Raw genomic sequence first — 16,154 nt, forward strand, 5'->3', positions numbered from 1 at the left:
TTGTGGCAACGGCTCCATCAACACTGTGGAAGGAGGGAACGCACACACAGCAGGCTGTATGTGGTTGATGCCAGGAAATGATCAAACCAGCACAAAACCAATCCAAGCTGAGGTTCTAGTCTTAAAAAAAAAAAAAAAAAAAAAAATTCCCCAGGTTGATTGGGATGTGGTTAAATGAGGTAGAATCTGCATTTAGCTCTTGGCACTTGAATACTTTCTCTGATGGATGCCCGTGCGCTGATCAGCTGCTGCCGAGAGACGTTGGTGCATGTGGTTCGGGTGCTGCTGTCGCGTTAGCACTGAGGGGTGTCATTGCGCCCTTCTTGTAGGTGATTGCTTACAGCCCCAAAAGAGGCGTGTTACTGCTCTTGGATTTCTTACTATTTTAAATGATGTAAAGAGCTGGAATTGTTCATGAGGCAGAGGATGGTTATGCTGAACGCGTCTTACATCCATCAGACTTTCTGCAATGGATGAAGAGACCGCTCTCTTCCAACAGCCCTGGCTTCAGCCCTGCAGTCTCTGGTCCGCTCCAGCAGGATGAGGCAGTGCCAGGACTCTAGGGACAGCGCAGTTTCTTCCATGCTGTGCATGTGTCCTGCATTTGCAAATTTAAGGGGAAAGGCTGCATTGCATGTATTTTTGCCCCTCTGTCCTGATATTAACCTCTCTGTTCAGAAGAAAATAAGAAACTCTGAGCTTTAGTTACTGGCTTAATCTTTTAAAGATTTATTTGACCAGTCCAGTCTGTGATTTGTTAGTGTAAAATGTGTAGGTAACAATTTCCTACCATTATGAAGGCATTTTTCCCTCACATACAGAAGGTTGCTCTGAGAATGACTCTGACTTAATGATTCTGACTTAAGCAATCAGAATTGTAAATTTATATGTAACTTGATGCAATTGTTTTATAGTGAGAAATATTTTAAAAATGCTTTGGTGACAATAGGAAAACAATGGGAAAATGATACCAAGCTAGAGTGTTTCTACATGTGGGCCATACACTTTTTCTAAGCAGCACTAAACAGGGCTTACTCTCTTGTTTAAAAATCAGAACGAAGTTGTTCTGTACGTTTCATGGCAAAATTCTGCAAAAAAGGCTCTGTGAAACAGAGCTGTATTATTAGAAATGCTTCACTACTTGTTTCACCATCAAACATTTACTAAAAACATACTAAATATTCAAACATATTAAAAAGGTAATCCGCATCACAATAAAATCTGCTCTTTGGTTCTCAGATACTCTTGCTTTCTGTGATCCATGCTGATGACAGTCATACAAGGTGGACAATATTAAACTATGAAAATATGAAGAAGTCTGTCCTTTACTGAAGATCTCTAGGTACACTTCCAGAAAGTAATTTTATTTGATATTCAATGTTTCCTGGCAGAGCAAAAGTGCCTTAAGTTTATTTTAAGTCTGCCTAATCACTGAAAGAACCAATGCTAGATAATAATGCCAGATCTAATTTTCCCCAAGCCTTTCCTCTCCTTTTTTGCACGGTCATTGCAGACTGAATACTGTAAATGTATTTAGGCACTTCGATGCCTGTGGCTGCCTTATATAAAACTCATTCCAAGAATGAACTCGGTCCAGCTGCAGACTTCAATAGCAATCGCTCATGCTGCACTTCTTTCTTCAAATGACGTGAACGTATGTTACTGTGAAATCACTGCCAAGATGGTTCTTCGCTGTGCACTTGTACGCACCAGAATCTGAGGGTCGGGGGTTCTGGATGACTAATGTCCCGTGGGGATGAAGCAGTTCGCTCCCGGATGCTCGGCCTTGGTGACCTGTGGAGAGTACTGAGCGGTCAGGTAATTCCCAGGTAATTTCTGGTTTTGGTATCCCCAGTGCTATGCAGTGGAGCTGAATGGCTGCACCAGGCATCGTGTGTATGGTCTGCGGCGGTCTGTTCATGATCCTGGGGGGATAGGCTACAATAATGACCGGAACAGTTATGGAGGAATCTCCGGCATTATTGTGGGCCTTGCACACGTAATTTCCTCTGTCGTGAATGGTGGCTTCTCGTATAACCAAAGTACCGTTCTCCAGCAGTGTGTGCTTCCTGGTGATCTGCGGCCGATCCAGCACGTAGCCACCCGGCAGCGTCCACGCCGTGTTTGGTTTGGGATTCCCATCAGACAGGCAGTGAAGCGAGAGGGACTCCCCGCTGACACCCTTCACGGGCCCCGCTGGGTGAGTGAGAATGCTGGGCTTCTGGCCAACCTCCAAGATGATCAGCTTCTCAATGTAGCCAACTTTATTCCTGGCAGCGCAGCGATACTTTCCTGCTTTGTCTCTATCGGGATTATAGACGGTAAGGGTACCGTTGCTTCCCGTGAGAAACTGGGAAGTCCTGATGCCGCTGGAAAACCACGTGCCATTAGGCAACATCCAGCTTATGTCTGGTGGAGGGTTTCCATCCACAGAACAGTTCAATGTGGTAGGCGTTCCAGGTTTTGCTATTATTTTTTCATTGAATGGGTTTTTAAACATCGGTCGCCTCAGCATTTCTAATACCTCCAGCTGCACGACCAACATGCTCTCTCCACCATCATTACGTGCCACACAGATAAAATCTGCTGTGTCAGAAGGCCTTAAGTTCCGAATCTCAAGTGTCCCATTTTTGTGTACTACAATCCTGCTCCCATAATATGGAGCTGTTAGGAAAATATTATCGGGCATGATCCACATAATCTGAGGGGGAGGCGTCCCTTCTGCCCTACAGTCAATTTGTTTCTTTGAATGCCTCACTGCTGTCACTTTCATGATGGTTTTGTTCACGTATAAACCATTTATGACAGGTGGTTTAGCAACAACATCCAGTTTATACAATTTTGTATCATCCCCTCCCGGATTACGAGCAACACACATATACTCCCCGGCATCTAACAGTTTGACTTGACTGACTGATAGAGAACCGTTGACGTGCAGGAAGTGCCTGGCTGTTGACGAGGAGATCATGTCACTGGAAGGTAGTAACCAGAATATTTTTGGCTTTGGTTCTCCAGCAGCTTCACAGTCCAGTAATGCCGTATCTCCAGCTTTCGCTGTAATGTATGTCTTGTAGTTATGCTTTATCTGAGGGGCCGCTATGATGACCGTGATGCGTATCTTCATTTCATCTCTTCCCAGGGTGTTTTGAGCGTAGCAGGTATAATCCCCTCCTTCTGTTACGCCAACTTTGTTGAGATACAGAGTTCCATTATCAAAGAGGACATATCTGCGAGACCTGCGCCCACTGTCATCTGCCAGCATCGCGTTGTTGATCACTGTCCCATCTGGCAAACTCCAGGATATTTCTGGTGCGGGTGACCCAGAGGCCTTGCAGTCCACTTTGAAATCTTTTCCATAAGGCACCAGTTTCTTGAAATACTGTTTCTGGTCAATCTTGGCTGGTTTCATTGTGATGCTGACTTTCATCAGTATCAGATCATCTCCGATTTTGTTTCTTGCGACACACAAATAGTCACCGGCATCCTTTTCAGTGACTGCCTCGATCACCAAGGATCCATTGGGGTAGACATGGATTCGACCTCCCATTCTGTTGTGGGGGGAGAAAGAGGAAAAGAATTATGGAACAAAATGCTGGAGGTGAACACTGAGCACTGAAAGTGACCGACAGCATTAACAGCATGATACAGTACAGAAGCTCTCTCCAAAGGCACTGTGTCCTCATGCCCCGCAGACCCCGCAGGTTAAAACCTGATGTAGTTGCTGTGTGTGTTGTTACGCAGATGCGCGCGTCCTCGCTGGCTCTCGCTGAGGTGCACAAAGCTGCACGCCGACGCCTCTGCTTTCCTGAAAACTGTTCTGCAAACAAATGAGCCTGTTGAATCTTATGTCCCTCACCCTGCCAGCCTCTGCTCCTCTCCCTCATGCTTCTCCTCGCAGATAAGCCGCAAAACTTGCCCTCGGCCAGGCGCAGCTGGCAGTGCTGCTGCGCGTTGTCCAGAACAACACTTGGTGCCAAGTGATGACTCTCTGGTTGCCTTTCCTGCAGCAGGGCACAGACCTGGATCTCCCTTAGCCCAGCTGCAAGTTCTCATGGGCCTGCTAGAAGTGTCCTGATCTGGGACTGTCTCTCCCAAAGCAAAGGTGAAGTGTTGCTGTGGGAGGGATTGGGCGGGGGAGGCTCTCAAAGGTAGACTTGGCAGAGACCACAGAATCCTCTTCCTCCTGAGTCCTACTTTGCAAATCTCTTGTAAATAACTTTTCCTCCTACAAAATGACCAAAATTCAGCCAATGTATAATTAACATCAGTTTCCTTAATTCAAATAAGACTTGTATCCATTTTGGTAAGACTTCACACCACAAGTGATGTGGTCTGTTATTAGACATAAAATAACAAGCCATCACCACAGATGTTTCACCACTGATCAACGTTTAAAAGTGAATTTAGTTCACAATGTGTTGTTTCAGTGATGAAACACTCTCTTATACGAGCACCAGAGAAGACAGCATTGGAAGTTTCAAAGAGGTGGGGAAAAAAAAACCAAAGACTCCTACCTGTGCCACTGGTCAACAACTGCCTTGGAAGGCAACCTCCACAGGATCCTGGGCTTTGGCTCCCCAGTTGCTGTGCAGTTCAGAAGCAACTTATCCCCAAAATTCAGCTGAGTCATTTCTTGAGAGGCGGTAGCTATTTTTGGAAGTGTATCTCTGTGTTCCACCACGAGGCTCACCACCCTTCTTTCTGAGCCAGTCGAGCTTGTGGCTATGCACTCGTAGTTCCCGCTGTCAGAAGGGACGATGTTGCTGAGGTGGAGGGTACCGTTGGAGAACAGGAACAGCTTTGCATTTACGAACTGCAGAGGCTTCACCACTGTGCCATCAAAGACGACCCAGTGGACAGTGGGCTGAGGGTTCCCTGTCACAGTGCAAGGGAGTTTCAGATTTTTCCCCATCATTCCTTCAACACGTTGTCTCTTTTCTTCCAGAATAGCGGGAGGTGCCGCAATGACCTGCAGTTTTACAACCAGTGTGTCAGTGCCCGCTGGGTTTTTAGCCATGCATGTGTAGAGGCCCCTGTCGTAAACAGTGACTTCCTTGATAATCAAAGTGCCATCTGGTTCCACATGAACTTTGTTATTTCCTGTGGAAGAGTCCGAGATGTGCGTTTTATTTGCTAGAACCCATGAGATGGTGGGAGGAGGCCTGCCCTCAGCTCTGCACTTCACTGCCACAGGCTTTCCAGAGTGAGTGGTGAGGAGCTGCCATCTGCCGCCGGTGATGCGGGGCGGGTAGGCCACTACCGACAAGGTGACCAGGAGCCGCGCCATGCCGTGCAGGTTGGCCGCGGTGCACAGGTACTGCCCACGGTCCTCCAGGCCCACCCGGGTGATGGCGAGTGTGCCGTTGGCAAACACCATCCATCTGCCATCATCTCGGCTTTCCGGAGCATCAGTCCCTACGGAAGCAAGGGGACAACAGCGCAGCATGTCAGAACCTCTCTCTTCTGTTCCTTTTTATTCAGTCCCTGAAAACACTTTCCCCATCCTGGACTACTTTGCCCAAATAACCAAGACACTGGTGGTAAGGAAGAGAGAAATAATAGTATTTTGCATATACAGTGAGAAGGCTTTAAAGTAAAACTAAAACTTCATCCTCAGTAGAGACGAAGCTTGGACAAAGCAGATGGGGCTTTGCATATTCAAAAATATTTTGGCATAGCTTTAACTTCATTTGATGGTTTGTTACCACAGACAGATTTTTCTTTTCACTTGCCTCACTGTTCTGCAATAGCAGGTAACATACAATAAATACTGAAATCTTCTCACAATAAGCACAGAATTATAGTTAAATATAGATTATATATTTTTTTTTCCCTTTTATTTCCCTAAAGAACCATTTCATAATTAGTAGTAACACACTCCAACAAGTGTGTGGGATATCTTTCTTTTTCACTGTTTCAAAGTTAATCTTTTCACTGATACTTCATGGTCCTCTTAAATAAGTTTGGCACAGAAAACATCTGCCAAATTACAAGACTAAAATGGAAGGTAAATTCTGGAGCGGTTTATCAAGCTTACCCGATGATATCTTGGTCCACTGCATTGTTGGACGGGGGTCACCAGTAGCTTCACAGGGAATAAAAGCATCTGAATTAGCTAGCACAGTAAAAGCAGCTAATTTTCCTCCAATTATCCTGGGCTTTGAAAACTGATTTATGCTTAAAGAGTCCAAGGCTATAGGATTGTTGGTGGTATTTTTTTGATCTTGCCTCTTTTCAGACCAGCCTTTGACAGAACTGTCCTCATCCCTTCCCTGCAGAGGAGCATACGGAGTCATGGCCTGTGACGGTTTCAGTAAGCTCGGTGTATTGGCAGTTAACGTGTTGCCTCTCTCTGTGACTTTGGCAGAGGGCTTCTGCCAGAGTTTGGTTGCCCTCCATGGTGGCGAGGTGATTCTTGCAGTACGTGCAGGTGGCACAACTGCTGTTGGGGCTGGCAGCGGGGTGGGATGCTGAGCGCTGGGAGAAGAGATGTCTGTGGATTCAGCAGGAGCTCTGGTACTTGACTCGGTTCCAGCTGGGAATGTGAGCTGTGCTACGTGGTTTTCCTGAATAACTCTCTCTTCCATTTTCAGGTATGATTTTTCACCTGCTGTTGTGGTGGCTTTGATTTGCTGAGCAGGTTCTGAGCCAGGTGTTGCACAGACTGTGGCACGTCGTGCGCTTGTGGCACTGAACAGCTTTGAAAGCCATGGTGTGGTTTGGATCGTGGTGGTGGGACTCTGAGTAACGCGACTGTTGGGTGGTAACGTGGATGCCTGGATGTTCCTCTGTGTGACAGGGGTCGTCGATGCCTGCGTGGCTGCTGTAGGCACGTGCCAAGGTGCCTCTGGTGCGTTAAGGACCGGCACTGCTTGTGTTTCCATCTCCGAGGCTGCGCTTACACTCTCAGAGAGAGGTTTTTCAGATGTTAGACTTGTAGGCGTAGTTAATGATTTAACTGTTGCCATGACAGGCGTGGCGGCGTTCACCGATGGAATCGCTGCAGTGCTGTGGCCTGCAGTCACGCCTTGTGAGGCAGATGTTTTAAGGGGCTTCTTGTTCCTCTGACCTCTCTTTCTTCCCACCCTGAATGTTTTGCTTTTGGTCCCTTTGTTGTCAGTTTGAGGAGTAATAATAGGTATAACTGTTGGCTTCAAACTTCCTACATCCATTTCTTTGGTTGCACTAGTTGCAGGATTAGAGTAAGACTGCGGTTTTGCAGTGGGAAGACGTTCTGACTTACCATTGCCATAACGAATGGGTTTGTTTATGGACAAGAAACCACTGCTGTGATTCCCACCTGTTGAAATAGGCGTAAAGTGCAAAGGAGACATTCTGGACACAGATAATGCTGCTGTAGTTTTAGGAAGCATAGTCGATACCTCTGTTGATAGAAACATATCTGTCCGTTGTTTTGGTAGCTTCTGAAGAAGGACCTCTTTTTGCGCACCATTTCCTAAAAGATGTTCCCAAGTTATTTTTCCTCCTTGGGAATCTTCTGCTGAGGTTCTACGATTAATGCTGGGTGAGACCGATTCAAGGGTAGAAGATATCTTAGTGCTTCTGGTATGTGTAATTTCTGGCGTAACACGAGCTGTATGGATTGCCGTTGTTGGTCGTCCGATACTAAAAGGTTGGACTTTATCAGTATTTGTCTGAAATGGAGCACTGGTCTCTAATTTCCATTGAGAGGTGTCTTGGGTGACTTCTGTAATTAAAGGTATGACTGTTGTAGTGGCTTCTTGCCTTGCACTAGCTTTGTTTCTCTCTTCCCTGAGGAATGCTGAGTTTTGATGAGCGCCCACTGGGTGTTCCAATGGCATATCTATGGTAGAGGGGGAGGAAAGAGGTGCTTCTGGGCTAAATGGGTTGATGGAGCTGCTTAAATTATTTAGGATTGCTAAATTCGATACATATGTCATAGTCAGTTGAACATCTGCAGTCACAGCTGTATCTCCTCTGACAGATCCTGGCCTCCCAAAATTGTATCCGTGCTCTTTCTTACTTGGAACATGTCCTGGTCTAACAATTCGTCTCCTACCAGAAATTTTCCTTCGTCTTCCGTATTGCTGCTGGGCCTGGGGCGTATGAGTTGTAACATCCTGAATAATGTGAATTTGCTGATGAGTAATGATAGTTGAGTCCAATGGTGGCTTAGGAGTTACTCGTTTCTGAGTACTATGAAAATAAATGTGACCATATTCAGGACTTGGTTCGCTGACTGTTACTACAGATATCTCATGATCTGTTTTGGTGGAAATCTTATCAATAGACTCAGTAAAAACATGTAGCTTGTCCACTGCATTTTGGGAAGTTACAGACTTGCTGGTGTCTGTAATATCTGTCGCAGGTGTCATCAATACAGATTTTAAATGCTGGTTATTACTTTCCCCAGAATATACCAACCTTTGCCCAGCAGTGAAGAGTGTAGATGTTCTACTTGCTCCATTTGATAGAGTTGATTGTTTTATACCATTTGCTGATACTTGACTTAAATCAGATCTTTCCCATGAGTCTGTAATTGTAGGTTTTAGATCTGTTTGTGGCCTTCTGCTCTCAGATGACACAGACTGTGAAAAAGGAGAGGGTAGGGGGGTTGCTGCCTCTGCAACCAGGAGAGGGGTTTTACTAGCAAGGATGTTACTCGCAGTTGCCTCCGGCCCTGCAGTTACCGTGCCTTCCATTGCTCTCCCCAGAGCAGATACAGTGGCTGTCTCCATTACTGGTATCATTAATTCTTCTTCTGGAGATAGGAGATCACCAGATGTTTCCTCCTCATCCCCAGGTACTTTTGAGAATTTAGGGACTTGAATAGGTGGTTTCGTTGCAACTTCTCCTCGTTTTTCTATCAATGTCAAGTTCCTCTTTGTTTTTTCCAAAAAGGCTGCCCAGCGCTGCGGATCGACTCTCCTGGCTGAGGAAACAAACTGTCTTCTGTGTCCTCTAAACCGCCTGCTTATTTTGTCCCTGTAGTGCCTGTAAGTCATCTTCCCGTAGCTGTTCCTTCTATGTGCACTCTGTGTGACCTGATTCCTGGACGCTGAGACAGCAGATTCCTGATTAGCTGTCAAGGTAGCTTGAGTAGCTACGGGATGTTTCCGTCTTGCAGCAGAGGCCAGCATCGCATTGCCAGAGCCATTGCCCTCTTCCCACTCTCCCACAGCTACATGCTTTTTCTTCAGGGTGGTTTTGTCCTTTTTAACTAGCACCTGGAAAACCAAAAGATCAACACCATATCGGTTGGCTGCAACACATCTAAAGTAGCCACTGTCTCGCTCTGTTACCCCTTGTATTTTCAAGGTACCGTTGTCAAAAATATGTTTGTTTCTTGCAGAATGATGAAGAATCACATGCTCAGGTAACACCCAGCTGATGGCAGCATCTGGAACAGCAGTGGATGTACAGGGAAGGTAGAGTGTGCTGCCAACAAATGTAGAAAGTTGGGCTCCATTTACACCATCGTGTTCCACGTAAGGATCGACCACAGTAATTCTGAACGTGAGAGTATCTGCATCATTGTAGTTTGTGCCTATGCAATGGTAAAGCCCAGCGTCAAAAGTATCAGCTGTCCGCAACGTGAACGTTCCGGTTTTAACTACCACGATTCTTCCATCCTCACTGACATAAGGAGCTCTAACTTTGCTTCCATCAGCCAATATCCACTCTATTGCAGGAGCTGGCTCTCCAATTGCCTGGCACTCCAGTTCTACGGTACCCCCGACTAAAACAGTGTGCTCTGTTTGTGTTTTGTTGTCCCTGGAGATGATAGTCCAGATATTTCTCGCCTGTTTTTTGTCAGCACTGGGCAAAATAATCTGAGCATCCGTAAAGTACTGGATGTGCAATGTGTTAAGTGTGGTTGCCGTCCTGTCTAACTGTAATGCCACTTTGCTTTGCATTAACCAAGATGGTTCAGCTCTCAGTTCAGTCTCTATATTGGTAAAAAGTTCATCTTTTTCAGAGTAGATTTGTTTGTATTTGTAAAAAGACATGTTCGTTGCTAGGACATTCCTTTCCAGTTTTAAGGGAGAATTACTGTACAGTGCCAATATGCTCCATAGCTGTTGAATATGTTCATAATCGATGCCACACACAAGAAATGCCGAGAATGATGTTTTGAGTACTGTACTGTTGCCGTCTTTGTCAAATGAGATGGGAGACATTTCTTTAGGTTTTTGGATGTTGCAAACCAAGTTACCTCGACTTCCTGCCTGGTCAGTCATGTTCAGAATCATGGATCCTATAGGAGCTATGAAGTCCTTGGGAGATACGGAACTGAAATCCCCATCATCTGGCACTGTGAGGTTTTTAAATTTCAGGGAGTCATGTATGGCTGGCTTAGTGCAGGTTAAAGACGCAGAAGGAATATCCACTAAGCTTCTCCCTTTACGGTTTTTTGGACTAGCACAAACCGGGCACTGCTGGGCACCAGAACTTCTGTCTTTTTTACACTTTATAACATCTGAAGGGAACAAAAATGCAGTAAGCTTTTGTGACACAGTTTTTACTATTCATAAAGACATATAGCTACCAGCAAGTTGTTCTCTTGAATAAAATATTAACAGAGTTTATCTTGAAGTAACCTATGAAAACCCAAAGGTACCTAAGAAAACCTATGACTGTTCTCTGATGAAACCGCTTAAGGACTGTTGCTATTGCAGCTCAGCGTGGCACTCTTCTGTCCCAGCGGTTTTACACATGCAAGGAGGGCTCTGCTGTGGTACACGGCCACAGCTTTGCTCTGAGAGACACAGGCTCTAGTGGTTTGGGGGTAACACCACACTATTGTGTGTAACCTCTACTCAGGGCAGCAACAGAGAAATCCTTGAGTCACGTTCCTTATTTCCTCCTCATTTCCACGAATCGAGTGCACCGTGGCCTTCACTCTTCCCAGTTACATAAAAATTAGCTTCCTTATTCCCTGCGGATTCTCCTGGTGCACTGAAGCTTTGCACTGGCCAAGAAAAATGTTCCATTAAGGAAGGCTGCACTCGGGAATGGGTTAAGACCACTAGGTCAGTTTTATCTGGGAAACTGAATGGTGTTCATCGTTTATCCTGATTACATGTACCTACAAAAATCCTGTCTTTTGGTCTTTTCTAGGAGAATGAAGAAAGAAATAACGGGCAATTACCTTTACCAGGAGGAATAAGATGCTATAACATGATTAAAAAGCATAAACAAAGCCTTCAGCTCACCTGGTCTCTCTTTTGCCCATTCTGCAAACCACTGTAGATTGCAATCACAGGACCATGCGTTTCCATGAAGGTAAATGCTCTCTAGCTCAGACATGTAGGAAAACATTTCTTGTGGTAGTGAAGTCAACACATTGTCAGACAAATATATGTGCTTCATGAAGGACATTTTAAATATTTGGCTATAGCGCAAGGTGACAAAAGTATCTGGATGGAGCTGCTTAAGTAAATTTCCTTCCAAGTGGACCAACCTCAGTGATGTGAGTCCGTAGAAAACGTTGGGATTTACAAATTCAATTTTGTTGTGGTCCATATGCAACCGTACCAAGCTCTTTAGACCATAAAATATATCCTGCTGAAGTACTCTGACCTTGTTATAACTCATTTTTAAGACCTGTTGATGAAAAAGTAACAAGTGTATAATATTAGCCCATGTAATATTGTTCTAAGACACCTAACAAATTTTGATTGATGGTTACTTTGTGAAGTGAAAGTACTTCACCAGACCACTAATGCAAGTGATTGGGAAAAAAAAACCACCTTAGGGAGGAAGAATTATTTTTAAATGCAATGTTAGTTGCAGGACTAAAAGGATGCTTTTTTGTTCCAGCAGGATGATGCTTCTGCAGTCATATTTACAAAACGCAGTGATTAAAAAATAAAATAAAGCAATGTTTATTTCTCATTTGAAAAATCCCAATTAAACCATGCTTAGGAAGAGGGTAAGTAGAATTTGACCACACACTGTGGTAGCGATTTTTGCTCCAGCCAGTGTTATGACTATGAAAATGAACGCAACAGTCCCTTTTGTGTGGTGTTTAGCCAACAGAACTGCTAAGTGTGTTCCCAGTTTCAGGATTTATGTCATGTCGGATGTGCACTTGCCAAACCTCAACTCTCAGGTGCCATTTTGTTGCTGACAGGTTAGAAGTCAAATTTGTAACTATGAGAGGGACAAATCTGGCATATTGCTGAAGTATTAAATATGTTACCCAAGACGGCCTTTTTGTTGTTACTTTTCCTGTTAGAATTATACTGTAACAGTCACAAATTCTGTATTTTGAAGATTAATGAGGAAAAAAAATACAAAAATCACAATAAACATGCAAGTTTATTTTATTTGCCAAATAGAATTCTGCTTATCTACAATGTGTCACCACCTTGCTTGTTGATAAGGGAGGAAAAGCCTACAGGACTCCATAAAGCTTATTTTATTAATCAGTTGCAAGGAGTTAACAAGCAAGTCTGCAGGCACCGAACTACCCTTTATGAGGGTTAATGAAATCTGAAGATCTGTATGCTCCAAAGCTTGTCTGGTTTCTGCCTTTCCCTCCCACGTCTGCCCCCTGATCCTCTAGAACCAGCAATTGAGCCAGTGCTGCGTTTTCTGTCTGAACAGTTCGGGTCTTTCACGTTCTTAGTTCATCGCAGCCACAACATTATTACTTCTCTATAGCAGTTATGGAAAGTCAACTGGAGAACACCTGTTACCTGGACATCAAATTAATTGGGAATGGTTGTTCCTAAATAATCATGTAAGTGTTTCTTTATATATGAATATCTACATGGCACAGTGAGATACTGAGACAGCTCCAGAATCCCTGTATGACACCATGCATTTACTAATTTTTACAATATATGTAGATATAGCTAATGTTTTATAAATAGGTAATATTTCAGTTAAAGAACAAAACAGGCATCAAATACTAAATTTTAAAAGTCCACAAATATATTTTAAATTATAAAACCAAGGAACTGTAGTTTATTTAAAGCACTGAAATATTTATATGTAATATGTTCAGTTTCTGTTCAATAGGAGCCTTTTTTAATGAAGGATAGAAAGGGACAGGACTATACTGTGCTGAAGGGAAAGGGAAATCTGGATGGAAAACAATCCTCAAAAGAAAAAACAACTGACTAGCAAATTAACTGAAGACAAGTTTCCTACCACAGATGCAGTACTTGGAGTTCTGCAATCTTTCTCTCTCTTGTGAAAGAGAGTTTCAGCTGCAGTTGCCCGTTAAGGTATTGCTGACAGATATCTACCAATTATGTTCATCACACTCTTTAAGCTGTACCTGAAAGCCCACCTGGGAAGGAAAGACATTTCCCATTAGGATACTGGATCTTGAAGTCCCTTGTCTTTTGCATGGATACAGTAAGAAACAGGAAACCAAAATGCTACAGACCGCTGGTCTGCTTCCATTTGTCGGTATTACTGCAGATTGTTTAAAAGTCATAAAAAAATTAAGATTAGGTCATCTCCTACATTTCATTCTTACCTGTAATGAATATAAATCACTGAACACCTTATCGGGGATTGTATTTATTTCATTGCTGTGAAGCATCAGTAACTCCAGTTTCTCCAGGCCAGAAAAATCGGTTTCCGTCAGTTTAAGCAAGCTGTTGTAACTGTAACAAACATTTCATCCCGCACCTGGGTTTAGTCAGACAGCTAAACTTCACAAGTTTTAAAACAAACAAACAAACGAACAATTCTTTGGAAATGCATAAAGGTAGATAGCACTTCTGATTGCCAAGATCAGATTTTAAGTCGTTCCTTCACATTAGCACAAAACTTGGTAACTTTTCCAGGGCAGCTTTCTGAAGACTGTATTCACAGTGGATAGGGAAAATAACTGCAAAAATGTGCAAACATGAATGACAGTTTTGGGTTTCAATGTAGAAGAGCAAGGAGCTCCTGTAATGGCAGGGGTTGCTGATACATTAATGCCTCTCTCACTCGAGGGCGCTCCCTGCACAGCAGTCTCACAGAGAGGTCCACGAACAGAAGAGAGCCGCCTCTGCTGTCCTCTAGAACTAGGTAAAACTGAGGGCACTGGGGTGCGACCTTCCTCCTGGGTCCTGAATGACGACGCCAGTACCTCGGCTATGACGCAGCTGGGTTCTGCGGAGTGCCTTGCAGTCCCTCCCTGCTCTTTGGCTGGACTACGCTGTCCTCCCTTTTCAGTTGTACATCTTGAGTTTTATTGCCACTCCACAGGTGTTCGGTGGCACACACTACTCGTTAATGGGGACACAGCCTCAGCCTCCCCTGGTTTCCGTCAGCATATGTACAGTACGGATAGTTAGGCTGGATTTAAACAGGGAACCAAAAATGAAACGGAGAGCTCCTCAAGTGAGAGCTGTACTGCTACAGGAGGTTTGACCATCTGTCATATCTAAGTCTAGGCAGCATTGAGTACTGACAGTGGCGATGCTACGCTACCCCCAGAACTAGTAGGTGTTGTGTAAGTCTCGCAAATGCTGAGTACCTACTCTGCAATGCCTTTGATTTCTTGTATGAAGAAGTCATGCATACGCCTGACACACTTACATGACCTGATTAGCTAACGCAGGGCCTCTTCTCATGCGGCAGTCACACCTCCTATGCCCCGTGGTGACAAATAAGTTGGATTAATTCACCAGTCAGATAAATAGCCTTTCGCAGTAGTAATTAAAGTATTTCAAACACATGTCCCACACCTCAGGTAACCCACAGTCCTCTAAAAGTACTGGTACTTAATTGTAAGACTTCATATACAGCACTTCCAACGTTGATGAATCAATGGAAGGAAGGGGCTGGCAGGAGTCAGGAGCTGGGACCTGGGTGTGCTGCCCGGAAGCAGAAGGCAGATGAGGGGGAAGACTTCAGTGAAGACTTCCTTTTATATTTTCTGCATACACATACGGATGATTCAAAGGTTACGTGTATCAAAAGCGATACAAGGATCAGTCAAATATTGCTGATTGGTCTCGTCATTCCATTGCGTGACAGAGGACACTTGCTGGAAACTGGCGTGAACCGGCCAGCCGAGCCTGGCTATAACCTGTTCCCCATTCCTTTTAACCACTCGCAGAACAGAACCATTTTGTAGGCTGAAATATTCAGACACGTGTTACTTCCCACAAACTCGATAGATAAAAGCACAGATACTAGCATTATGTGAAATTCTAAAGTCACAACAAAGTCTCTGAAGACTTTAATACACACACTAATTTTCCAGCCCACTGTCTGAGCTCTGAACTATCTTTTGCCAGAAAGAATTCTATTTCAGACTGATTTCCATGTTACAGATGCAAAACATCCAGGTAATATAAAAGAATTCATTTAAGTTCAAAACTTTTTAAGTTCTTACATGCTCTGTGATACATCCCCAAAATTTCCACTTAGCATTGGTGGTCTTAGGCTTTGCTAGCTGTGATTGCAACCGCCTCTGAATAATGCACAACATTAAGCTCTTAAGATTTATTTATTGCTGTGGTTAATTTTTAGCCCTAAATCTGAAAACTCTTAATTGTTGCTTTGCAAACTGTTGAAAGGTAACTGGTCAGAATATTTAAAATCTCTGTGTTAAACATACCCAAGATTGATGCGCTCCACGTTTGGAGGGATGCGCGGTGGGACGGCTGTGAAGTACCGGAACGTGCAGTGCACCTCGGTGGGGACGTAGCAGGCGCAGAGCCTGGGGCAGGCGATGCTGCCGGGGAGAGCAGCCAGGCAGGCACCGAGGAGGGTCCCCAGCCACCAGGGTCTGCCTCTGCGTAGTGCTTTCATCCTGCAGCAAACTGCTACGCTACCATCCTTCACAGCAAAAGCGAACGGATTCCTACAAGGAAAACAAAACACACAAGCGGTTATAGTGACATCTGTGTTGAGTCGCTCAGTTTTAAGCTATATGAATTTTGTAACTTGAAAGAAAAACCAACCCACACAGCAGACCCAAAACTCGGTGTTATGACCTAAAATGTTTGTCGTTTTAAAGAAACAGCCTCACGATTGCTTTGTCTCCGTGCGATGTGTCCCATGGGTGGTTGCTTACAGGTAAAGTTTTAATCTTTGAAGGAAGCAAACGTGGAAACTAGTATTTGGCTGTCGTTACCTCACGTCTCCGGTTGTGCGGAGTGTTTATAAATCTGCTAGCAATTTATCCTCGGGAAGGAACACGTCAGCTCCTT

General features: G+C 44.3%; 1 protein-coding gene across 1 annotated transcript; it reads right to left on the reverse strand.

Annotated features, from left to right (window-relative positions):
• Positions 1 to 862: 862 nt before the first annotated feature.
• IGSF10 (immunoglobulin superfamily member 10) lies at positions 863 to 15,792 on the reverse strand. Its single transcript, XM_064457804.1, has 6 exons — positions 15,560 to 15,792; positions 13,478 to 13,607; positions 11,199 to 11,589; positions 6,038 to 10,462; positions 4,515 to 5,415; positions 863 to 3,548 (listed from the first exon to the last, which is right to left on the reverse strand). The coding sequence occupies exons 1-6, from the start codon at positions 15,751 to 15,753 to the stop codon at positions 1,640 to 1,642; spliced, it is 7,950 nt and encodes a 2,649-aa protein (XP_064313874.1). The 5' UTR covers positions 15,754 to 15,792; the 3' UTR covers positions 863 to 1,639.
• Between the last annotated feature and the right edge of the window lie 362 nt (positions 15,793 to 16,154).

Source organism: Phalacrocorax carbo, chromosome 7 (assembly GCF_963921805.1).
Source record: "Phalacrocorax carbo chromosome 7, bPhaCar2.1, whole genome shotgun sequence".
NCBI lineage: Eukaryota > Metazoa > Chordata > Aves > Suliformes > Phalacrocoracidae > Phalacrocorax > Phalacrocorax carbo.

Bases quoted from the DNA above. Each gene is read 5' to 3' on its own strand.
- IGSF10 (XM_064457804.1), bottom strand. From the start codon at position 15,753: ATGAAAGCACTACGCAGAGGCAGACCCTGGTGGCTGGGGACCCTCCTC. The intron at 13,608-15,559 runs GTATGTTTAACA...TGTTTGTTACAG, and splicing joins GTGGAGCGCATCAATCTTGG to TTACAACAGCTTGCTTAAAC. The intron at 5,416-6,037 runs GTAAGCTTGATA...TTGCTTCCGTAG, and splicing joins GTGGACCAAGATATCATCGG to GGACTGATGCTCCGGAAAGC.